Source organism: Periplaneta americana, chromosome 16 (genome assembly GCF_040183065.1).
Source record: "Periplaneta americana isolate PAMFEO1 chromosome 16, P.americana_PAMFEO1_priV1, whole genome shotgun sequence".
Classification (NCBI taxonomy): Eukaryota; Metazoa; Arthropoda; class Insecta; order Blattodea; family Blattidae; genus Periplaneta; species Periplaneta americana.
The window spans coordinates 167,750,862-167,777,592 of NC_091132.1; the positions used below are offsets into that span (position 1 = coordinate 167,750,862).

Genomic DNA, 26,731 nt, shown 5'->3' on the forward strand with positions numbered 1-26,731 from the left:
AAAGCCACTTACGGAGCCTGCTTACGAAGAAATTGTGGGCAAACAATGTGATACAAACATGTGGCCTAATCTCTACATTTTCAGAGTTACACTAATTTGAAGTTGATTTATTTTACTTGGTTATTTAACGACACTGTATCAACTACGAGGTTATTTTGCATCGATGGGATTGATGATCAAGAGATGGTATTTAGCGAGATGAGGCCGAGGATTGGCCATAGATTACCTGACATTTGCCTTACGGTTGGAGAATACCTCGGAAAAAACCTAATCAGGTAATCAGCTCAAGCGGGAATAGAACCCGCGCCCGAACGCAACTCCGGATTGGGAGGTAATCACCTTAGCCAACAGAGCTACGCCGGTGGCTTTGAAGTTGTTAGTAAAATATCTTTTTTTCTTTAGTTTTAAGGATAAAAGAATATTACATATAAAAAATGAAGTATTGAGAACTATCATTTCTTTAATTGGTTAGTGTTCTCAAGGTAAAAATGTGTTGTTAAATGCTTAAAACAAAATTTCTTCTTCAATTTTTTACTAAAAATTACATCATTCTTACGGATTTATCATAAAAATTGTTACAAATCATGACTTCAGGAACTTGATTTTATACAGTTTAATTATGCATCATAATGTACAGTCCTAAAGAATGTACAAGAGTGGCGTAATTTGTAAAAATTGTTGTGATAAATGGATAATAAAAATGTAATTTTGTAGTTAAACATTGAAAAAGAAATTCCGTACGAAGCAACTATGGCATTCACAACACATTTTGAGATTCAGAATACTAGCTAATTAAAGAAATGATACTCCTGAATACTTCATTGTTTATCTGTAATACTATTTTACCCTTAAAACTAAAGAATAATGGTATTTTACAAACAATATCAAATTAGTGTAACTCTGAAAATATTGAGATTAGGAGACGTGTTTATATGACAATTTTTGTTCAAAATGTCTTCGGAAATATGCTCCGTAAGTGACGATAAATCCTCGTGAATCATCCTGTATATGTGTTTAAATCTCTCGTTTAGTCTCCAGGATAGTAATTTCTACATCAATAGCATCAAACATAGAATACAAAGTTGCAATAAAATCTTGTTGCTAGGTTCTACGTTTTCCATGCATTGAATAAAATCCTTCTGTTGCTCACCTCAAATATGTGATTGTGCAATATTACTTTATTTCTTATAAAAATTAGAGAAGCTTAAGTTTAGAAAATATTACTAAAAGATAAAACAATTACTATTATTCCGAGATTGTTAATGACTTTGATATACTTAAAACACATCATAGGTATATTTGCATATTGAAAGTGATACACTTACATCAACTTCTGACTTCACCAAAGCAAAGACAAAAGGTGCTGGAGTGCTTTCAAGTTCACACTTCACCATGGGAGAGCTAACAGGATCTGGAGAATCTTCAACATCACATTTCACCATATGACAGCTAACAGGCTCTGGAGTGTCTTCAACTTTTATCTTAGATGTGGGATCATAACTGCAGTCCACACATTCTGTTTTGATGCCCGTCACTGACAGATGCGATAAATTCCCTTCCTATAAAACATGAAGATGTCATGAATAAGTCCGGGTCAGTTTACTTAATACCCTAAGGGTGAAACCTAACCATTTTTGCCCTATTACTACATGTGCTAGTGGATTATAGTGATTTTCTAGCTCTCAAGTTGAATTTTATTTTACCAACTCCGTTTCGAATTTCGGATACTGACAAATACTGCAACTGGCAGTTATTTTCAAACTGTTACGTTGGTGATGAAAATGCAAGAACCTCCGTCGCTCTTATTTCCAGCAGCCAATCACGTTGCAGATCGGCTACATTTAAACGTGTGCGTATTGTGATTCGCTGATGAAGATAAAGAAGGCTCGATAAATACTTAATATAATCGCCCGCCATTTTGGCTCTTTTGCTGGCGTTCGCAGAAAGCACACGAGGACGTTATTTGCCGCTCAATTATTTGCTCAATTACAGTGCGTTTGATTTATTATCATAGGAGCTACGACATGATAATGTTTAACGGTGTGGCAAATAGATCCCTCGTCCGGTAACTCGGCAACGAAAGAACAAAAATGGCGAACGATACTACCTACCTAGACTTATAGAGCCTTCACTTTCTATGACGTAAGCAAAGAGGAGGAGTCACGCCGGGAATAACAGCGTCGCGACTATAATTTGTAATGCCAGTATCAATATTAAGATCAATACACAATTCAGTTCTGTTGCGTTTAGGCTGACCAGAATTTTTATGGTCCAGCAGGGGACATCGGCAAATGCAAGAAAAACCACGAACTCCTTTCTAGTCGCTCTCTGTTGAAATGTTGCAGAAAATACATGTAACAATAGATAGAATAATAGAACTTTGCACACTAAATTTGTAGAGTATCTTAACTTTTTTAATTAAATGAATAAACACATGAAACTCCTATACATAATTACAGCCACTAAGAATTCAATTTCAGTACTGACGCATGCATGGAAAACACCTCCACATATGCAGAACACATCACAAATGCTAACCACACCCACAGAGACATCAACACAGACATGGAAATATTACACATCCAACCAAAAAGCTAGAAACTAAACACACTAGAACAATATGAAATATACAGAGACACGAAAACACACCACAACGAAATTCTCAACACACAACTCAACTTCAAAACACACATACACTCTTTGACTCTACACTATACCACACGAACGCACCCTCACAGGAAACAGAACAAGAGGCGCCAAGACCAACAAGGACCAGTTCTGAGGATGATCCATAAATAGGTCGAAACATGTAAACGAAGTACGTTGGAGTTTAACACAGGGAAGTCTTATCACACATACTCTGAAATAATATCATGTACTTCGACGACTACAACTGTTAGACAAACAAATAAACAAAATATATAGTACGTAAATCTTTTCAGTTTACCTCTGATAAAGCTGTATTGTCTCTTATATCGCATGTGTTATCATGCGGTTGTAAGCTCAATGGGTCCACCTCAACTTCCATCTTGATCTCGTCCATCACAACTGAAAGAAGAAGTTCTGTAATTGATAGTGATTTACAGAAATTGAGCCATGCAGAAAAACTCATCACAAGTTGCAAATCTAACTTTCAGATAAAGCTCCCTGTGAAGCAGACTTGAATAGTTTCACGTTACTATGACATTTTTCATCTTAAATTTGTAAACATGCCACTAACTATTGTGTCCTCTGGATATTACTTTGATGTGTTCACACAAACAACACAAACAAATAAATACAACCACACAGGCGTATACAAACTCACATGCAATAGTTGCGACAGTTTCTGCATTGGGTAGACAGGCAGATCATTCCAAACTCGATACAAAGACCACATTAAAGCAATAATTAGAGGACACGATACATCTACATATGCCGAACACATAACTAATGCTAACCACAGATACAATAACATAAATACAGACATGGAAATCCTACACATACAACCCAAAAAGCCAAAAACTCAACACACTAGAACTATATGATATATACAGACACACTAAAACACACCCCAATCAAATTCTCAACACACAGACCAATTTCAGAACACACACACTATTTGACACAACTCTTCATCACACGAACGCACCCACACAACAGGCAGCGAAATTGAGATAGTGCCGAGATCTAGTAGGCTCTAAGGATGGTGTCAAGTAACACCGAAACAGCTGTAAACCACATATACTTACATAACTAACACGAGTAAGATCGCCATTTAATCAATTATTGATATACAAGGAGTAGTAAATTATACAAATGAATCCATTAATTCTGATCATCAGTCCTTATAAATTCAAATCGTAGTAAGAATGTGGAAGACTTAGAAAATTAAATTAAAAAAGTGACGTAACATCCAAAATGAAGAAATTACCTATTTCTATTTATCTATCGGCAAAATAAACGAAGACAAAATATAACACCAAAAGAGCTATCATTACGATTTCTCCAAGACACATAGAAAGTGTTTATGAAGAAACTGGAGAATGACCTGAAAAAAAAAAAAAAACACTACAAGGATATTCAACTCATCACATTACACGGACAATGAGGACTTTAGCTGACTACGACACAGGCCATTGTGAAAAAAGCAAGACAGTGATATTCAAGACTTAAGTTCACTTAAGCCTAATTATGTAGTTTAAATCAGTATCATTTCTTAAAAATAAAAAAAAGGTTCAAATTATTTACTTTAACAATACGCTGCTTCATTGGCAAAAGATTCATTCTTGATGATCTGCTATATTGGTAGCAGTTGACATTCCATTCCGACATGGCGTTCTTATAAGGTAGGTAACGAAGATACGTAACTAACATAATATAATATTATTATCATGTACCGAAGTACATACTGTAGTATGATATTTCTGTGCATGAATTCTGCGTTACCATATGATGTAGGCTGGATAGAACAGAGAAAAATCCAGTGTGGCTCAGTGGACAAAGCGTCAGCACGTAGAGCTGAAAACCCGGGTACGAGTCCCGGTGCCGGAGAGAATTTTTCGCTGTTCTATCCTTTTTTGTCATATGGTAACGCAGAATTCCTGCACGGAAATATCATAAGTGGGCTACTTCGGTATATCATAATAATATATGCGCAAGCAATCTCTTTGTCAATTCAAGACGGCACTCATCTCGTCGGATCTCGACCACTTAGTCACGAGTAATGAGTGCACCTCTGTACATAGTGTGTTGGACATTGTGCTACTGTCACATATTGTGACACAGTACATGAGGGTAGGCCACCAAACGGAAAACTGAGAGGATTCGATCCAGCATCGGAAATGGAATCCGGTATGGCTTAGTGGACAAAGTGTCAGTACGTAGATCTGAGAAAACCGGGTTCGAGTCCCGGTTCTGGAGAGAATTTTACTCTGTTCTATCCATTCATCATAACATAATATGGCCCTTCTAGCCTAACACAATGCAAAGGCTAACTAAAAGGAAATATACATAAGGCGGAAGTGAGGTAAGAAAGACAAAAGGGGTAACATAATCCTACGATATACCGTATACAAAACACGTAGCGAATTAATCACCAAACACGAACAGTTCCGGCGAATGAGGTGTAGTACAAGCATAGCAGGATGGAAGTCACACAGGAAGAAGTGAATATAATATTGGATAGGAACGCTATAGATAAAGTAAATAAAATAAATACGAAAACTGCGATCTACCTCTTCAATAATTGTATTTCAACGATGTCCAACTGTTAAACACAACTTCCACTGCCCAGGACTCTCACCAATGTTTATGCATAGGGATCCATTCAGCCGTGACTACATACTTGACATTCCATATTTTGTTTTCACAAGTTACCAAATATTTGTCCCAAGCAAAGACAAACTCTTTGGTCCCAAGTTATCCTTCGGTTATTAAATTCCCATGTAGACTACTTGGAACATTAATAATAATAATAATAATAATAATAATAATAATAATAATAATAATAATAATAATAATAATACTTGAAATGTTGGAAAAGTTCAAATCGTGAGAAAAAATAAATGACAGTCGGGAGGAAATGAAATGCATAATAAATATGGGAAATGCTTATTATTCGGTTGAGAAGTTTTCGTCAACCTGCCCTCAAAAAACCCGAAAGAATAATTAATCAAACAGAAGTATTAACGGGTTGTTCTGCATGGTGTGAATTTTGGACTCACTTTCAGAGAGAAACAGAGGCCGTTCAAGAATAAGGAGCTTAGAAAAATATTTTGCTCTAAGAGGGATGAAATAGGTGACTGGAGAAAGTTACACAACGTAGAATTGCACGTATTGTATTCTTCACTTGACAAAATTAAGAATATTAAATCCAGACGTTTGAGAAGGGCAGGCCATGTAGCACGTATGGGCCATAGGCGGAGTTATGGGGGAGGGGGCAGTGCCCCCACCACACTCGTCGAACCTTTTTTTTTTTTCCTATTAACGTTAAAAAAATATTGAATTCAAACGATTTATCTTGCTTTTGTGTATTATTAAGTTTTTGTACTTAAATTATTGATGAAGTAATGTCTTCAGATCATGTATCTGGACTATAATATTAATTTATTTTACATTTCTGAATGTAGCCTATAAGAATTTTCTTATCTCATTTCAGAAATTGTAATTTCACTGGTTGATTTGTGTAGCCAATTAATAACGTCAATAATAATGGAATAAGATTAAGAAATGTAAAGACCTGCCAGATTTTCGGCTGACAATAATATATTTTCAGGGTTTAAGAAATTGAAATCTGCCAGGATCAGCCTGAAATCTACTGAGTTGGCTACACTGAATGTATTGTTAAAATCGAGCGCTCACAGTTCGCGCAGCGAATAGGGATTATAAAGAATGGACACTTCGCGTCGGTACCTTTGATGTAGCTGGACTGATTTCAATGACCTTCAAGCCAGCTAGAGCGTCAGATTCTGCCTTCTCCCTAGAGTTGGCGCTGACATCACACTAGCTAGCAGTCGACACAGCGGAAATATAACACATACAATTAATACATCTAGGTACCGTAAAGTGGGGTGACTTTGAACGCTGAGGTGACTTTGAACAGTAATTTAGCGCCTTTCTAAATTAAATGCTGTACCCAATTGCGAAAAAACTGTTTAAGTTGTCAATAAATTAGTTCAGTTTTTTCGCAGTTGGGTACAGCATTTAATTTAGAAAGGCGCTAAATTACTGTTCAAAGTCACCTCGGCGTTCAAAGTCACCCCACTTTACGGTACATTATATACTCAAATAAAATAAATTGGATCCATAAAATAATAAATCCTTCATTAACTGTAATGTCTAGACTCTAGAGTTCCTTTATAATGAGAATTGAGACTTTGACCCCAACAACAATTAAAATATGTAATGATTTGATAGCGCTGAAAATGGAAAAACAAAACTCTTACGAGAAGTAAAACCATATACCTATATTATATTATATACAAATATTAAACGAATTCGATCTTAATTTTATAATGTATTATATTATTTTATAATATAATTTATGATATCTGAAATATAAAATAATATTATTATTATTATTATAACTAGTTTGTCACTGAGAAATAAGGAAAAGCTGTTAACTTGAATTTATTTGAAGCAAAGCGTTACTGGATTATGCAATAAGGTAGGCGATGTTTGGATCCTGTGCCTTAATTCTATTCTCAATTATTCACTTAGCGATGATCGATTACACTACCTCTAGCGCTTGAAAGTGGAACTAGCCGCTGGCGCACAGAGAAACAAAACACAGGCAAATTAGCTCTTTATAATCCCTATTCGCTGGTTCGCGGGCGTAGTTGTTCCCTGCATTGTCACTAGGTAGCATAAGCACAGCAGCACATTTGTCTATGTTGAGTAAAGAACGCGAACTGTCTCAACCTTCGAGCATTAAAGTATGTTATGTTCGAAGGACTCAGCTGGTAAGCAGTTTAGCCATCGAACTGTGATCACTGCTTAAAGAGCTGTTTAATCACATATGTGATCGTGATTTTTCCTTCACCGTTATAAAACCACATGTCAGTGATTTTCTGCTCATCACTAGCCATAATTGTTATACATTTGATGAAGTACATATAATAACACTTTTCCTCGAAGTCTGATTCAGTTTCTTAGCAATATCACTTACTTTAGAAAACTTAGATCTAATAAACAATAAGTACGACGCTAAATGCTCTGTAAGACAATAAATGTAATATTTTATCTCATAATTAGGACAGAAATGTAATAAACTCCTAAATTTTACTCTAAATTACTTACCTGGAGAATTACGGTATGTCCTTCTCATAACATAAGGGTGTATATTATTAGAGTGGAGTTAATCTATACATGCAATTGTTATTCCTCTGTTTACTAAATGTAATAGTTGTAAAAATCTATATTTCCACTTTAACTTAGGAATTTGATAAATATGGAGTTTCTTTATTTAACCTTTGAGGTGCCCCAAGGACTTTGAACTTTCTTAAAATTATAATTGTTTTGCCTCTTTCTATATTTCTTCTATTACTTTGCTTTTCATTACACAGCTAATGAATTGCAGTAAAATCACACATTTAAACTTTATCTGGAAGACTCTAAATTGCAGTTGCAGTATACACTATTTTTGAGGGGATCCAAAGGTACAAAATATATAGTATTTTACATAAAATATGACAGAAATTCCATTTCGGCCCATTCATTTTTTTTTCTTAGAATTTATTCTTGTTTTCTTTCTGATTTCTTTCTAAATTGTAGCTAAATCAACAGGTCCAATTATCATCCTTGTCTCTGTTCTTTGCTCTAGTAAAACATTCTTTCTTGTTCGAAACACGGCGGTCATTATTACAAGTTGGCCTACAGTATTAAATTTTTTTGCATTTGCAACTGCATGTGTTAAATAGTTTGTTTCTTTTTCTTTGAATTTTGCAACACTGTCATTTTAATTGTCGTCACTATGTAATTTCTTACAAGGCTTCATTAAGTTTGTGTATTGATCATGGCAAGCACGAATCAGTTGTAATATTCTTGTATGACTGACTATGGGAATTATGCCTTTATCTCGATTTCCTTATTTTTGATAGCAACTCTTTCTGAAATCTCTCCAACAGTAGATTCTTTTGATTTGAAGTCAGATTTTAATTCATTTTTGACTCACAGATATTTCACGATAGATAATTGTAATGCGTTCAGCCCCTCTGGCATTGCGAATACAGTGTAGGTCCGACTTCTTGTATTAATTAGAGATATTCTGTTTTAAATACACTGCAACATATAAAGAATGAATTTCCGTTAATTTTATTATATTATTTATATCATACCTAAGATTTGTGATTATTCCCAATTTTGATATAAATTGAGGTTTCTGTGACACTAAAGATGCAATAAAAGGTAACGAAAAATATGCTGAGCCTTTTAGCATGGTATCCTGTTCAGATTAAAACACTGAAGAATGTTTTCTCGCTAAAAAATCTGAATCTCAAAATTTTGTGAAAATTTCAAAATGAAGAGTTGGCGGGAAAAACGATGAATGTCACATTTCTGTTAAGAATCAGATAATGATCTAATTGAGTCTATAACTGCAAGATGTAGTGCTGTTTCTATAGAAAATAAAGGAAAGGATTATTGTATTCGTGGTGATAATTCTCCTTTTTACTATTTTTCATAAGATCAACTTTAAATTTCTTAGTGATCCACTGAATTAGATAATGACATCCACCTTAACAAAACTGCGACATTCATCGTTTTTCCCGGGAACTCTTCAAATATGCTCTTAGGGCACATCTAAATATTAATATAGAGACAACATATTCTGTATTGTTCTTTGTGATATCACCTCAAAACTATCTCTTGGTATTACTTTTGATTCCATAAACATCATATTTTCACTCCACCCTAGTGTATATTCAAATGCAGCACTTAGGCATAAATGGCTCTTTATGCATCCCCTGAGCTGGAATTCGACCCAGAATGCAATGAGACACTAGCCGTGCGATGTTACTGTGATTAATTTTCTGAAATTCCTCAGGAGGCAAGAAATGCTTCCCGAGATAATGATGCCCTATTTGGCATGGACCTGGACAACCCAGCGAGATCTGATATAATGACTAAACATTCAACCTACATTTCCTACAAGTCATCACTAAGACCCAATGCGTGTATATGTTTATTTAAATGCAATGTCCAATCAAAAGCACGGTTTCGCATCTTAGATTTATCCATTCCAAGGCCGGGAGTTGTTTGAGTCAGGTTTTGGTTCTCCAATAAGAAGTTCACTATCCGATGGTTGTTACAGATCTTCAGGCTCCTAGTCATACTACTACATGTCGTTACAAGGAATATTGATTGTTATCACCATATGCTATAAAAAGAAAATTTATAAGCATATTATAACCATTTAATTCTCTTAATTCATACATACATTTAAAGACATCTCAAGAACTTATATAAAATTACAAAATCCGAGAAAACAAATCCGTATACAAAACAGAGGTGACTTCAACACAGTGTTGCTCATTTTTATAACTGGGGATTGGCCCTCTGAAAAACCTGACCTCATCTGTTTTCATTTCGATGTGTGTTCAGTGATTGCGGTATAACCTGCAAGAAAAGACCTCAATACGGTAAACTTGAAGTATTCGTTGCTGGGAGAAATAGCGGATTTTCCAATCGAATTCATTAGTGGTGCAAGAGTCACTTGGCTAAAAATTGTGCGTGAATATACGTATAAATGTGGACAATTTTTTGTAAATGACTGATGTAATGTGATTATTTTAATATGTTGGAACTACAATAAAACCTCGATAAGACGCGCCCGTTTATTACGATATCCCGTGTAATACGCTTCTTTTGTGTGGTCCCTGTACATTTCATATATAACGCCTTTATAAAAAAACCATTTGTTGCGCTCAAGTCCCACATAAGAGGCTACTTTTGTGAAATATTTTCTATGTAATTTCAGCAATGTACTGTATCAGCAGTGAAAAACTTTTGCCATTGAACTCACTGATGCCAATAACCTGAAAAGTACTGATTTTTGACGCTTTACCTGCGCACTAAATCCTTCATAAACTACAATACCGCACCCTCTTGTTACGCTCTCTTATTCGAATCTTCTACCAACGCGCTTAAAGCCTACATATGGTTACAATACCCCACCCTCTTGCTAACCATCTCTCTCAAACAACATTCCTCACTCGGCCGTAATAAATTTCTGGAAATATCTGCTGCTGTCCAATTTGTTGTCTGTGATTCGTTATAATTAATGTTAAACGAAAAGCGCAGTGACGGAAAAATGGGAAATCTTACGAAAATACGACGAAAACAGTACTATTAATCAGAAAGAACTCTCTGATTCATTAGGAATCCCATCATCGACATTAAGGACATCAATAAAAAATCGCGACTCAATCACTGCAGCTGCGACGTCGTCGGGAGAATGTAATCACAGAAACTGAAGTGTGGTAAACATGAGGACTTGGAGAACACACACACTGCACGCTATTATTAATGACTTTCTTTTTTCGAAAGAATTAAGTGCATTACATATTGCAAATGTTTTCGAAGTACAGTACAGTAATTACATATTGAAGTAGTACTGTATTACCTTTCATGAATCATGTATTTGAATAAAGAAAAATGCCAATAGATACTGTATATAAGTCAAAATTAATATACCCGACTAATACGCAGTTTACACGTAAAAGTGTTTTATCGCGGTTTTACTGTACACATATTTCAAAGTAAAAATCATCAACCCATTTCCTTTTATTCAAAACGTCGCATGTCACTGATTTTACTGGAAGACTAGTTTAAAAAATAAAGTATAGATATATAATCCAAAAGAAGATTCGCTTGCAAAGCACATAAATTTAAATGTAAATATTCACTGTGAACATCTTGTCTAAAATATAGAGTCTATGATATAAATATTTATTTTTTCCAATATATGGCAATAAACGCTGATATTAAGGGTGTTACAGATTTGTTATAAATCAAAAGTACAAATGTCATGCACTGCACGTCAATACACAACTTGCAAGAAAAAATGCTAAGCATCTACTTTGCGATATTCTGTTGCGAAGAATCACTTTCCATATCGAAGTCCCTATTTACACTAGCTTAATGTCGTTCGACTTATAGCGCGGGCGCATGCGCAGTACGGATTTCTTTCCTTCCCTTTCGACATCTGCTGAGTAGAAGCTGTTTCTATTTCTGTGCGACATTTCCTAGGTGGGCCAGCCGAATTGACGCGACAGGACCCGAACATGGTTCGGAAAAGCAGTAGCAGACAACTTTTAATCAGCTGTTTCTCTCTTCCCGCGCGCTTTGTAGCATCATGTCAGAGTGGAACAAAAACAAGTAATGAAAATAATCAAGCTTTACGAGGAATTTCCATACTTTTATGACATCAGAAATAAGGGCTATCACAATAGGATTCGGAGGGAAAATGCACTGGAGTTTATTTGTAAAAATTTGGAGTCAGTTCGTCCCAATACTATTCCCTCCGACATCAAAACAAAAATAAAGAGCATCAGGAGTCAATATGCAAGAAAAAAATTCAACTTTCAATTCATTTTAATACAATAAATATCTATTGGACAATTTTGTTCCAGTTTGAAATCTTTACTGAGAACATGGAATAACCAGAGCCTTGAATAACCCTTTCTCCTACCTTCTGGATATCCACTTCCTTTCCCAGTCTCTCTCTCTCTTTTTTTTCTTTGCTTCTCATTAGTGCAAGCTAATGAAACACTTGAAGCTGAAACATTTTTAATTGTTAAAATCCATTCTATTCATTTAAAAGGCTCACGACATCACTCACACGTTAATCGAGATCAGCAACTAGCCTCGAGTAGCAGGCGAGAAATCTGCCAAGAGTGAAACTACATTTAGAAGACAGAAAGCGCTTGATATAGGACGTCGACAACTTGCGTCGACTTGTGGACGAAAAATCTGCCAAGTGTAAACGGTGATACGACATATAGCCGACAGAAAGCGCTTGATGTTGCGCGACAAATAGCAAGTGTAAATAGGGACATAGCATGAACGAGGATGTGTATGTAAATTTTCCTGTCTCGCTGTAAGTTTGCACATTTACAAATTATCTCTGCCCTGCGTGCAGGCATATATGCCTTATCAGCTTTCCCCTAAAAATGAAACATTTTCTCCATTAATCACATTTAAAAGACCTTTGTGCGAGATCCTGCGTATTTGCTTGGTTTCCGCACAAAACCACATTCAGTATTTCCAACCTAACACACATAACAATTTCCCTCTTCTTACCGCTTAGGTGACATATTGATTTTACTGCTTTAGGCTTTTAACATATCATTTTTAGAGACGCTCAAAATAGTAATAATTATAAATTGGAAACTTACCACTGCAATTTCACCTAAATTGCACTGTTAATTATGGTTTTTAAATATTTGCCAAAATTAACTAAACTCTACAACTCCACTAAAGTTACTGTATTCGTGATGCAAGTAACATTAAGGAAGTCGTGAAAAAATAAAGATTCCAGACTCATCATAGACTGGGGAAAAAAAAAAGACAGACATATATTACAGCCTGCTGGAGCATAATAAACACAGAAAACATTTTAAATCAACAATGTTGAAGATAGATATCTTTGTTTTACGAATTTGCCGTCATTGAACAGAAACCAAGATGGAGATTTCATTGCAACTAAATAGAAATTCCTCTTTCAGTTATGTAATAAACAATCTTCGCACAAAATAATGTACGATACACGAGCGGTATGTTTTCTGTCAATTCTCGGAAATTAAAAAAGCTCAACTACGTTTCGCTTTTTCAAACTTTTCTTCGAACATGAAAACTTCAACATACCGCTCTTGTAACGCATATTACTATTCTCTTGTGTGTAGGACTGAATGAGTTCTCAGATGTGAAGATTGAGAAAAACACTTCCCACATACTTCGCATTTAAATGGTCTCTCGCCTGAGTGAACGCGGGAATGAATTCTTAGATAGTACAATCGTGAAAAAGACTTCCCACACGTATCACATTTGAATGGCGTCTCCTTTGTGTGAATGTGAGAATGAAGTTTTAGAGTTACCGATTGTGAGAAACAACTGCCACATAGTTCACATTTGAATGGCTTCTCCCCTGTGTGAATACGGGAGTGAAGATTTAGACTTGAAGATTGTGTAAAACTCTTTCCACAGAGATTACATTTGAATGGCCTCTCACCTGTGTGTATGCGGGAGTGATATTTTAGACCTACCGGTTGTGTGAAACACTTTCCACACATATCACACTTGAATGGTTTCTCCCCTGTGTGAATGCGGGAGTGACGTTTCACACTATCCCATTGTAAGAATGACTTTCCACAGATATTGCATTTGAATGGCATTTCCCCTGTGTGTATCCGGTAGTGCTGTTTTAAATTACCTGATTGTGAGAAACACTTTCCACAGACATCGCATTTGAATGGCATTTCTCCTGTGTGTGTGCGGTAGTGCTGTTTTAAATTACATGATTGTGAGAAACACTTTCCACAGACATCGCATTTGAATGACTTTTTCAACGTATGAGTCTGGATATGACGTTTCAGAGATTGAGCCGTTACAAAATCCTTGTTACATATATCACACTTGGAAGAGTCATGGCTTATGTTACAACCAATTGTACCGTTAAGTCTGCAGCTGTCACTTTCTGTCAAATCCTGATCATCACGAGCAATCCCGACGCATTCTGATGACTCATTCTTCCTAACATGATTGGCATTGCTGAAATGAAAATCTATCTATAGTAAAGTCGAAAGAAGTCTGAAATTTGCCGATAAATACACGGGCGAAGCGAGTGAATTTATTTGGGAAATCTCAGACTTCGAGTGACATTTATTAGGTATATTTCGTGAATAAAATAAAAATGTATACAACATATCTCCTAATTCCTTCACAGAATGTTAATAATTGTATATTTATGAACATTTAACCTTTTCAGACATTGTGAAGTCGAAATAGATGAATAACGATTACTGGAATAAAGAAATTCAATGTTATTCTTTAATGCCAATTGAGAAAAGCGAAATACAGGTTTAAAAATAATAATTATATATATTGCGCTTTTCTCTTGTTATTACAACAGAAATACGTTTTTATTATCTGCTGAAATCACAATTTAATGTAACCAATTTATAGAATAATTAAGGACCGTTTTTGCAAAACTTGCTAACAGCAAAATTTCCAAAATTGAGATTTTGGTGGATTCGTTAACATAAAGCAGGTCTCTACACGATGTTAAAGTTATCTTAGTAAAATTAAATTATTTCTCTTCATTATAGTGTGTCAAAGTGTGATGGTTGAACCTATAACTTATTTGTCTTCATTCAGTTTTTTGTCTCTTGTGTAAAATTTAGTTTTTTCAGTTAACAAGTTTTGCAAAAACGGTCCTCAATTACAAATAACCTGATTAATACATTAATTAAATGAACAATTGTTATGAAGGTATGTCATTTTCTTTAGAAACAATGGACATAGAATTAGAAGATGAAGATGTAAAAATAGGTTTTCGCCCCTTTATTTAGTAAACTGGATTCATGCTCATCGATTTACGTGGAAAGAGTTGGCGACAAACAAAAGAACGACCGTGCGATAAATTGATGGTGATAAATCGAGCTGCAGAAATTATCGCGGTGTACGACAGTGATTTTTTAGAATTCAAAATTTTATTACACTTCATTCGTCGAAAATGGAATGACGTCATATAAATGAAATAGTCATCCTACATTATAGTTGAACTGGTGAAATCGAAATAAAGCATTTATATGAAAAACAGAAAAATTCACGTAACCTCATTTGAAAGTCAGCTATTAATAGCACATTTTCAGCTATCACACTCTGCTATATATTAGTCAATTTTAATGTGCTATATATTTCCTAATTGTAATATCTTAGAAATATTTCAATTTAGAACATTCAATTATCTTTGACCTGCATGGATTGCGTACTATACTACACAGAAAATGAGGCAATTGGCAGACAGCAGGGAGTGTATAACCCACGGAGTCCTTAATCATGGCTTGCCAGAAGATCAAGAGTACACTCTTTGCAGTTGAGCATACTGTAATTAATTTTGAACACTATATCAGTGTGAAACAATAGTTATTTATATGGAAAGTTCATATAGGTTCTCTTTTTTGCACGAATGTAAAATTTGTGAAACTAGGTGAAGCCGAGATTTAAAAGAACACGAAAGCCAAAAATATAACTTTACGAATGTGTGTCATACAACGTTTTCTCTCTATGATAGCACAAATTTACATTAAATAAATATTTTAAGTTGGAGAGCATATAAGGTCACAATATCAAGGCCCTTTATACTTAGAACCATTAAGAAGTAAGTATCCATGAAATGGCAGCCTGTTTTATTCATGTTCACGTCTAAACAAACAAACAAAGCGGTGAGAAACAATTGAATGATAAATGTTGTTACAATGAGTACTACATGTAACTTCAGAATAATAAGGGCTAAAATGTAGATATGAATGTTAAATTTGTTAGCTATTCATTTTACCTGTAATATTTCAGAAAGAAAGTTCGAGGTAATTCATTCATTTCTTACTGAATGAAGTTTGTACAATGAATATTATATTGTCTTAGGCAGTGCGTCAAATAAATTGTAGTGCAAAAAATTGATCACTAACTTTAATTCTTTAAGCAATAGTGTTTTAAAGGCTCAGTTTACATACCAATAGCAGTGGGTAAAATGCAACTTGACGCACTATCGCAGAAAAAATAAATAGACCCACTCGGTACGATCTTAGAATGGTTCTTCATATCAACAAAAGCACTAAGTGTTGGAAATGGACGTGCATTTAGAAATAATATAGACCTAATAAACATAAGATTTACGAATTATAATTATATATATATATATATATATATATATATATATATATATATATATATACACGAATTCATAAATTATTTGGTAATCATTGTTATGATTCAGGTCCCATATGGTGCACCCTAGACAACGATTGTTTTCTCGCTTATCTTTCACTACAGATGGACCTGCAACTTCTGCATAATTCTATCCTGCACCAGTGGACTACAATTTGAAAGTATATTAAAAAAACACAGCACAATTCACTATTTGTATATTGTACCGGTAAATTGGAGCACATATATAAATATCCTGTTGTTTTGTAATGCCAGGCATTTGACAATAAAGTCATTTGACCTCTTGCAATAATTTGCAAAGATATTATCATGGTCAGTCACTGAAGCACAGATTTTGAGATGTTCTGAATCCATTTCTTGATTTGAGTTGCACAATGGACAGTTAGGAGACTGATATATTCCAATTCTATGCAGATGCTTGGCCAAACAATCATTGCCTGTTGCCAATCTAAATGCAGCTACAGACGATTTTCGTGGTAAATCAGGAATCAACTTTGAATTATGATGCAGAGAGTTCCCTTCTTTCCCTTGAGATTGTGTTATCAAATTTTGTTTGTTAAAGTCTAAGTATGTAGATTTAATAAATCTTTTCACAGAATAATATGTAGATTTAGTAACAGGTCTGTAAGTAGCAGTGCTGACCTTCTTTGCTAAAGCATCCGCATTCTTGTTTCCCAGGATTCCACAATGGGATGGTATACATTGGAATACAATTCTTTTATTGAGTGATAATAATTAAGAGAGCATTTTAGTTATTTCTGCTGTTTGAGATGAAGGTGTGTGTTTAGAGACTATTGATAGAATAGCTGCTTTGGAGTCTGATAATATAACTGCATTTTTAAATTTATTGATGTGGCATAGAAGATTCCTGAGACTTTCACTTATTGCAACGATTTCTCCATCATAGCTTGTTGTTCCATATCAAAGAGATCTATAAAGTGAGAAGAGACAGCACGTAACAACTGTACCTCCACCTTGTTCTCTGGAGATCAAGGATCCGTCGATGTATAAATGAAGCCAATTTTGTGGAGGGACCTAATATTAATTGTCTCTAAAGACAACTGTTTCATTATTTCAGTGTTTACTTCTGATTTTAGTATTTCTTGTGTTAAATTTAGATTATACTCTATATTTAATAGAGTTAAAGGGTTTGGTTTAATTTGTAAGTTTTCTTTTAAATTCGGGACATTGATTTTCTGTCTTAATTCTTGAACAATGGATATGAAACTTTTTGAGTTTTTAATCTATGGAGAAGACTGTATAAATGCCAATTATTTCCTGGTAATCTGATAGGTTTTTCATATTGAATCACTGCTTTTTCTTCTACTATCATTTTGATACTGTTAATATTAGTGAGGAATCTCATAGAATCTATTGGATTTGTCTTGCTTCCTCCGGTAATGAGCCTGAGAGCTTGGTTTTGAACACGTTCTATTTCGTTTATGAAAGGTGAAGTAATTAAAATTTCCCCGCAGTGTGTCAGCACTGGCTGTATAAACATTTTATATGTAGTGTTCAAAGTATTTCTAGAGCAACCCCATTTCTTTCCTGGTAGTCTTTTCAGAAGGAAGAATCTTTTAAGCCCTTTTTCAGAAATATATTTCAAATGGTTGTTCCATGTTAACTTACTGTCGTAAATAACTCCAAGATATTTGGATTCGTAAGTCCTAGGGAGGTGTTGGCCATTGTATTGGAAGATATATAAATATACATTATTAACTTTCTATCCTAAGAACAAGAAAGATTAGAACCATATTGCCATAATTATAATTGTGATAATGAAGCCCGAAGTATAGACGCCACTTTCAATAAACAATAGTATTGGCATATTCGATAGCACATCTCAGTCGATAGTAATGCTGCGCCATGAACTGCTGTTATTCCTTATTGTTCTTTATCATCTTGCTTTGGAGTGCTCTCACAGGGGGTTCCGTGGCTAGTTTTTTTCTCGCGAGTTGTGTGAAATCTGCTTTCGAGTTCCTTTTGTGAGTTTATGCTGTTTATGCATAGTTTTAATAACTATCGGACATAAAGTGAAAATAAAAAAGGATGTCAAGGCCAATTCTGAAATAACACTTTCGCAAAAAAAAAAAAAAAAAAAAAAAAGAACATGGTTTCCTAAGTACAGTAACATCCCTCGTATCAGACACCCAAATAACCAGCAATACCAAATCAACGGCACTTTTGGCTAGGCCAAAAAAAAAGTCATTCATACAAAAGGGAAAAATCGCAGGAATTGTTGATCGCACATGCCGCATATTATTTACCGTTTACATTGTTCACGAGTGAAAATATATACAGAAAAACCTGTTATGTCCCTGGAGTAGATCGGTTAGCATCAGAAGCTGTCACTTGGGCCTTGCTATCAATGAGCAGAGATGATACTTTCAATTTACCACTTGAACTCGCCCGTTTCAAAGGGGTGTTGGACGAGTCCGAATAAGATAATGTTCCTACGGCATGTAGAAGTTTCATTTGAGTGAAAGATAGTACGTTATGTATAAACGAGAAGACATTAGAGATATGTTAAAGAGGTTCGAATAATCGACCTCGAGTGCTACTTCATTTTCGTAGTTGCGATGTTGGCTACACTGCTCATCACACCACATGTTCACTATTTAAAATCGTCATGAGGTTACGAAAGCTTTTAGTAATTTCAAAATTTTATTTTTAAATATGTATATGAAAATTAGTAAATTTCAAAACTGAAAAAAATTGGTTGTGCAGTACATTATGACTTTATATAACCTAGAAACCTGTTTTCCAATTATTCAGCAAACTCAGTTATCCGGCACTGGCTTTGTCCCACAGTTGCTCGATACGAGGAATTCTACTGTACCTACTTTATTATATCGAATAATTAAGAAGAACGATGATATTCCAATGCCAAGTTTCAGTGTGGTTCTGCTTCAAGCAAACAGATAAACATTCTTGTCTTACCATTTGAAGAGTCAGAAAGTAATATAATTTAAAGGAATTTATCTATACTAATAATAAATCTGTAGCCAAAATGTTTCTGGTAATTTTCGATTTTCCAAATGTAATTGCTGTTAACATGTATGATTAACCATCCTGAAACCGAAAATAGCTTTTTTGAAATTTTTGTTTGTTTGAATGTCTGTCTGTGTATCTATCTGTCTGTCTGTCTGTCTGTCTGGATGTTTGTCACCTTTTCACGCGATAATGGCTGAACCGATTTATATGAAAATTGGAATATAAATTAAGTTCGTTGTAACTTAGATTTTAGGCTATATGGCATTCAAAATACTTTATTTAAAAGGGGGGTTATGAGGAAGCCTGAATTAAATATATCGAAATAGCTCGCTTATTATTGATTTTCAAGAAAAATATTACATAACAAAACTTTCTTTAAAAATAATTTCCGATAAGTTTTATTCTATACAAAATTTTGATAGGACTGATACTTAATGAGATAAATGAGTTTAAAAATTACAATAACAGCGCCACCTAAGACGCTGTACTGAAATAAAAACAAATGACTTCGTCTATAAGGGGCCTTGGACAACAACAATCGAAAGCTATTAAACATAGCCTAAGAGAATGTTTCTGTGTTTGTATGAAGTAATATCGGAAGCTAATTAATTGTTTAATTATCATTTCACCATTGGAAAGTGTAGTTTCTCTAGATGGACATAATTCTACAATGTTATTACAGTAACTTCTGAAACATATAGCAAGTAATATAAAGTATACACATTAAAACTAAATGGTCCACACCTGTGGAGTAACGGCTAGAGCGTCTGGGCGCGAAACCAGGTGGCCCGGGTTCGATTCCCAGTTGGGACAAGTTACCTGGTTGAGGTATTTTCCGGGGTTTTCCCTCAACCCAATATGAGCAAATGCTGGGTAACTTTAGGTGCTGGACCCCGGACTCATTTCACCGGCATTATCACCTTGATCTCATTCAGACGCTAAATAACCTAAGATGTTGATAAAGCGTCGTAAAATAACCTACTAAAAAAAATTAAAACTAAATGATATGTCAATCTTCATTAAACTATGGTTGCATGTAATAACAATTAAGAAACATGTTAAAGGAATTGTCATTGCACCAAATGATTGCTCTCTGGACCAAAATGACCGCATTTTAATTATTTAAATACAATTTAAATTAAGTAACATATTAAACGATTTAGCCTTCTAACGAACACGAATGTTCCCTGGATCAAACGTCCTATTTTAATTATGTAATTACTTTATATTTATTTCTAACAGGTGCAGTGAAGCACACAGGTACGGATAGTATTAAATAATAATTGTGGCAGCAATTAAATACTAGTTCTTCCCATTTTATTTAAAACCTCTTCAAGGAGAACCAACACTTAATGAAAAAATAGGTAACCACTCAGAGATTTGTTTAAAAGTAAGAAGTTATTCTAATGTATATATTACGTCATTTCACTATCAAGATATACAGAAGCATTCATATGAATAACCAAATCCATCCATTAGATACAATATATTATCATACACCATAATGCTTACGTCACATGCCATCATTAAGTGAGGTTGATAAAGATTGGAGGAAGAAGTGAACCAAGCACCCTATACTCACCTCTCAAGCAAATCTTCATCTTCCTTTAAAGTCATTTCCACTTTCTCTTCCTGCTGATCTCTGTCCAGATCAAACGGATCTTCCTGAAAACGCGAACAAATAAAGAAGTGTGTTTTAGTTGACCATGTAGGTGATTTGTTTCATAAGTCAGACCTCAACTTCCTAAAGAGTCCAATCAAATTTTTAGTAAGTTTACAAAATAGGAGAATTTTTCTCCAAATTGCTTTCATTATCGTCCTTCACATATATTTGCTTAAATTCTAGCCATTTCTCTGTAAACTCACTGGAATCAAGTTTCTACAATGAAAAAAATGTGCATGCGATGTACTAAAGTCCTGCATTTTATGCAGCCACAATTTGCTACAATGTTTGAGATAAACAAATAGGAAATTGATATAGATTTTAACGTTAATACATTTCTCCGGTATATGTTACTGTTGGAAGATTTATTTCTCCAAGAATCAAGACTCTCTAACACGATTTCTCTTTTCTTTTCTGAATAAAAAACCGAAATATAATCATACCCCCTCCACACATGCGAATTGGGCTTATTGACCATTAGCATAAAAAATAGAATATAGACTGTCTGCAGGATTCAGATGATTCAGAATTGCAAACTGATAGAGTTACTGTACTTCACAAATATCATTGTCGAATATTGTGCAATATTAGATTTTACGAAATCCATGGCAGATTAAAAACGTTTTCTTAGACCGGGTGCACACAGAATCAGACGCGGCGAGACGGTCGTGAGCAGACACAAGGAGACACAGAGAGACAACATCGAATGACTGAAGTTCGTCGCGAGGAGACTGTCTGATAGCTGCAATGTACTGCGCATGCGTTAGTAGTGACTATGATTGCACGCTTTCATTATCTACAGACACTATTGTTGTGTAGTGCACATTATTCATAATGGACCTCGCGGATAAATTAGTTGTTTTAGTACAGGAAATATACGTTTATAAAATCTTTCTAACAATAGGACGACAATAATGTGATTTCTAAAAATATGTGAGAAACTGCAAATGAGATGAAAGCATCAGATGGATAATAATATTGTTAATAATAATAATTTCTAGTAGGCCTACTTCTCTGCTCTATACTTTCATTCATTATTGATTTTGAGGTGATACAAGAAGAGCTTGCCACGAAAAGCTGCGCGAAGTTCGGAAACATTCGGGTGCACTCGACCTTGCTTCGATTCGATTGGCAGTTCTCAGTCGTCTGCTGGCTTGAGTTTCGAGTGGAACCTAAACCTAGTTGCAGAGTAACTAATAACCAGGGAAAGGATTTATATGTAAATACATATTTACTTATAAAGCTAATATAATTTATATTTTGCATTATCTTTATGTTTCACAATGTGTAGGGTTGAAAAATCCTACTTTTATTTTCCATATTTTTCCATATTTTAGAGTTTAGTACATATTTTCGTTAATTTCCATATATTTTCCATATTTCATATAAAACAGTCCATATTATATTAGGTTTAACAATAAAACAAAACAAAATTCCATTAACTTTTAAAAATACATTTCAACAATAGAGATTTAAACACATGTTCAGTAATCCCTTTAACATCAGAGTTATTTGAAAATTAGCAGTCCTATCAACAATGGGAAAGTAAGTTACAAAACTGTATTAATTTAATTTAAAATTTTTAACAGACTTCAGTTGTGCAGCTCAACAGTTAAATGCCAGTCAGAGTACACATAGGTTCAGTTTTGTAAATCATACTATAAAGACGGTAAATATGCCAAAAGTACGTCATTCAGTCAATTTAAAATCAAAACTAACAAGTTACATTTCAGAATTTAAAGAAGATGGTTTATCAACTGACAATAAAATATTATTTTGTAATTTGTGTCAGTGTGCAGTATCATCTACACAAAAGTTCCTGGTGCAACAACACATTACAACTAGTAAACATCAGGCCAACAAACAACTAAATTCCAAGCAGAGACAATTGTTTTTAACACAACCAACAACATCGAATGTAAGATCTGAGTTTAACATCGACCTGTGCCGTTCTCTCATCTCTGCTGATATTCCTCTCTACAAACTAAAGAATAAGGTCTTCAGGGAATTCCTTGAAAAATATACTCAACATACAATCCCGGATGAGTCAACACTTAGGAAGACGTATGCTCCATCCATCTACGATGAGACAATACAGAAGATAAGAGATGAAATTAAAGATAGTTCAATTTGGGTTTCCATTGATGAGACTCCCGACAAAGAAGGTAGACTTGTTGGTAATGTAGTTATCGGTTTGTTAAGTGAACAATATTCTGAACGAATTCTTTTACATTGTGATGTTCTAGAAAAGTGCAATAACAAAACTATAGTTAAACTGTTCAACGAAGCTATGGGTATCCTGTGGCCAAAGGGTATTATGTACGATAATGTGTTATTCTTTATTAGCGATGCTGCCCCTTATATGGTCAAAGCTGGACAAGCATTATCTGTTGTATATCCTAAATTGACTCATTTTACTTGTGTGGCGCATGCATTTCATCGTGTGGCAGAAGTGGTCAGAGACAATTTCCCTAAAGTAGATTTGTTGATTTCATCAGTGAAAAAAGTATTTCTCAAAGCTCCCAGTAGAGTTAACGTGTTGAAAGAAATGTACCCTGAAATTCCATTGCCACCAAAGCCAATTTTAACTAGATGGGGTACATGGCTAGAAGCAGTTGAATATTATGCCGAACATATAGACTCTATTAACAATGTTCTCCTTGCATTGGACTCTGAAGATGCAGTCTCAATTGATACTGCGAAAACAGTTACCTGTGACATAAGTGTGAAGAATGACTTAGCTCACATTCAGCATACATTTTCATGCATCATAAAAACGCTCAAAAGTCTCCAAAATAGGCACCTTTCACTATCTGAAAGTTTTGAAATTATAAATAGTACTGTGGAACAACTGAATCGTGGTAGAGGTAAAGTTGCAGATGCAGTAAGAGCTAAGGTGGACACTGTACTTTCAAAAAACCCTGGATATGAAGAACTACAAAAGGTTGTTGCTGTGATGAGTGGTGAATCAACAGTGAAGATTAACTTGGACTTATCCCCAGCAGACATTGTGAAATTGAATTATGTACCAGTTACTTCTTGTGACGTCGAACGCTCTTTTAGTCAGTATAAATCTATCCTCAGAGACAATAGAAGAAGATTCACTTTTCAGCACTTGAAAGAAATGTTTGTAACCTATTGTTATGGTAACAGACAATAAAAATTGTGTTTTGTTGAAACTACATTGGAAGATAAGGTACGTCCATTATATTTTTTGTTTAGTTTGATTAAAATGTACCAATATTTAACGTACATAGTCATTTTTTTATAATTTTAAGTCCATATTTAATTCCATATTTTGGTAAAAATCCATATTTAATTCCATATTTTGGTAAAAATAACTACATATATATTTACATATTTCATATATTTTTAGTCCATATAAATCCGTTCCCTGCTAATAACATAACATTGTTGAAAATACAGAAGCACGAATTCTTTTACACATAAAATCACTGAATGAAATGACAAAGATGTTATAAGAAATATGTAATCGTGTAATAATTGATATTTGACGTTTTAATAAAACACTAATACTATGTCATTTTATTAATTTGTTCCGACAATTAGGGTACTATGGTCGGTTTATTTTAATCTGTATATACTCCTTATGTTACGAATGGAGCCTGTTTCGTTTTCCATAAATTTATAAACGTTATAACTAATTCCCTAATTTGACTGTGTTTGACTAGTACTTCCTAATTTAGAGCGAAACAGGAGCATTGTTAAGTACATAGAATGTTAAACAGAACTCTTTATTTAACAAACACACTTTGAACTACATAAAACTCCTGATATCAGGGATAAAACGCAGAAAATGTAACGCACACACTGGCTTCTACCCGCTCTGCACAATACACTCCATGATACGAACAGCTCAAGACCGTGCTTTCGAATGCGCCCTGTAATCAGCATTAGGTGATTCATAGCAGCCCTGTAACGAGCATGGCAGCACGAGGACCGAATGTCGTTCTCTGAGCATCAGTCAAATGGGCAAACTTTCTTTGCGCTTCCTCTAATATACTGTTTTTCTTTATTGTGATTCGTGAAGTAGTCATAAACATACAAAATGACGTTTGTGCAGTACATTAGTAGTATTTAATTTTAAGATCCTTTCAATTCTATACATTTTTAGGTGTATTAGGCATTCTAGGAAATAATAACCAAAAATACAATGGAACTTCTCTTATAAACAGTCCTCTTTCGTTGACGCCATTTTCTAGCCTAGGCCAGTTTTCTAAACCCACACAGCCAGCAAATCAGTTGTAGCGAGCAGACAGTTTTAAGCTGTCGTGAGGCATTGTGAAGCAAAAAGTCGCGTCTCGCCTCGCCGCGTCCCATTCTGTGTGCACCCGGCCTTAGATGAACGAACATACTAAATGACGGAAATGCTCATTTTATAATTGGCAAAAAAATTGGAAAAGAAATTGGAATATGGAAGATGCATTGTCAAAACAAATGTGATTTGGTAACAGGTGAGCTACTCAAAAATCTCACTTATCCTCCCAAATTTATTTGTGACAGAAAAAAACGAACTTAACATCGTAAATTATACTATCATTTCTCCATAAACTCACTTTTTAACCCTTAAGCAATAGCGTGGGGTATAGTCAACACCCCACTCACATGTACATATTGAGTAAGCGTGTAGTTCTGAAACTTTCATTACCTTTCTTAGAACTAGCAAGGCAAAAATAACCGTAAACATGTCTGAAATCAGGATTCGCATAATCGAGAGAATAATGGTTTAAGTGGAGTGGGGTGACGCCAACACCCCGTACCCATATTTCAAATAGTGACACTGAATAAACTAACCATACTTGTATAACAATGCAAATGTAGCTTTCAGGTAAAGCTCCCTGTGAAGCAGACATCAATAATTTCAAGAGAAAAATTGTTTGGGGGCCAGGTAACCTTTGTTTGAATGCACGAACACTCTACCAACAGAGCTACAAAGGAACTTCACCCAACACCGTTTCAATTTCTCAGTGAATGTTAAGTAGTGACTCTGCATACAGAAAAATCAAGGAAGTGGTCTGGAAAGGAATAAAAAAAAAAAAAAAGTAAATTATGTTCAGTAATGAATAAAGGTTCGAATTTTACATGTGAACAAATACTGAAATATTACCATTAATGTACATTAATTATAATATTGTAATAGGTATTAAAGTATCTCATATAGTAGTAAAAATAAAAAAAGAGTGATATTTTAATTGATCACTAACCAAATACCCTACAGGAGCCATTATATCTGGGGTGTCAGCAACACTCCACGGGACTCTTATGGCCAGTTTGTCCAAGTAATGTTTAATTTTGCTTGACGAATGTTAAATTAACAGTCTGTTTATTTTTAACGCTTTGTTAATGTATTTTCCATTTGTTCAACATAATTTTGTTTAAGATAACCAACACTTAACTATAACATCTGTTAGCACTATTTTAACAACTCAACAGCATTGGTAATGATTCTACACATGTAAGACAATTTATGATTGGCTAAAATTAATCTTTAAATTCTATATTATAGAGTGAGTCATGAAACTTGCATAAAATGACAACCTGTTATAGTAGGTCACGATCCATAAACAAACAGTTGACAAATGAAAGTTGTAGGTGACGTGCTGAATAATAATTACAAAGTAAGGTTAT

At 34.5% G+C, this 26,731-nt stretch overlaps 1 protein-coding gene across 1 annotated transcript in view; it reads right to left on the bottom strand.

Moving 5' to 3' along the window:
• LOC138691430 (zinc finger protein 665-like) overlaps positions 1 to 26,731 on the bottom strand; it is a 49,567-nt gene that overhangs the window by 11,165 nt on the left and 11,671 nt on the right. The window contains exons 4-8 of the mRNA XM_069813356.1: positions 21,002 to 21,084; positions 13,366 to 14,247; positions 10,096 to 10,196; positions 2,948 to 3,048; positions 1,326 to 1,559 (exon numbers count right to left, since the gene is read on the bottom strand). Of these exons, the coding sequence (XP_069669457.1) occupies positions 1,326 to 1,559; positions 2,948 to 3,048; positions 10,096 to 10,196; positions 13,366 to 14,247; positions 21,002 to 21,084 (1,401 nt within the window). The remainder of the gene's footprint in view (positions 1 to 1,325; positions 1,560 to 2,947; positions 3,049 to 10,095; positions 10,197 to 13,365; positions 14,248 to 21,001; positions 21,085 to 26,731) is intronic.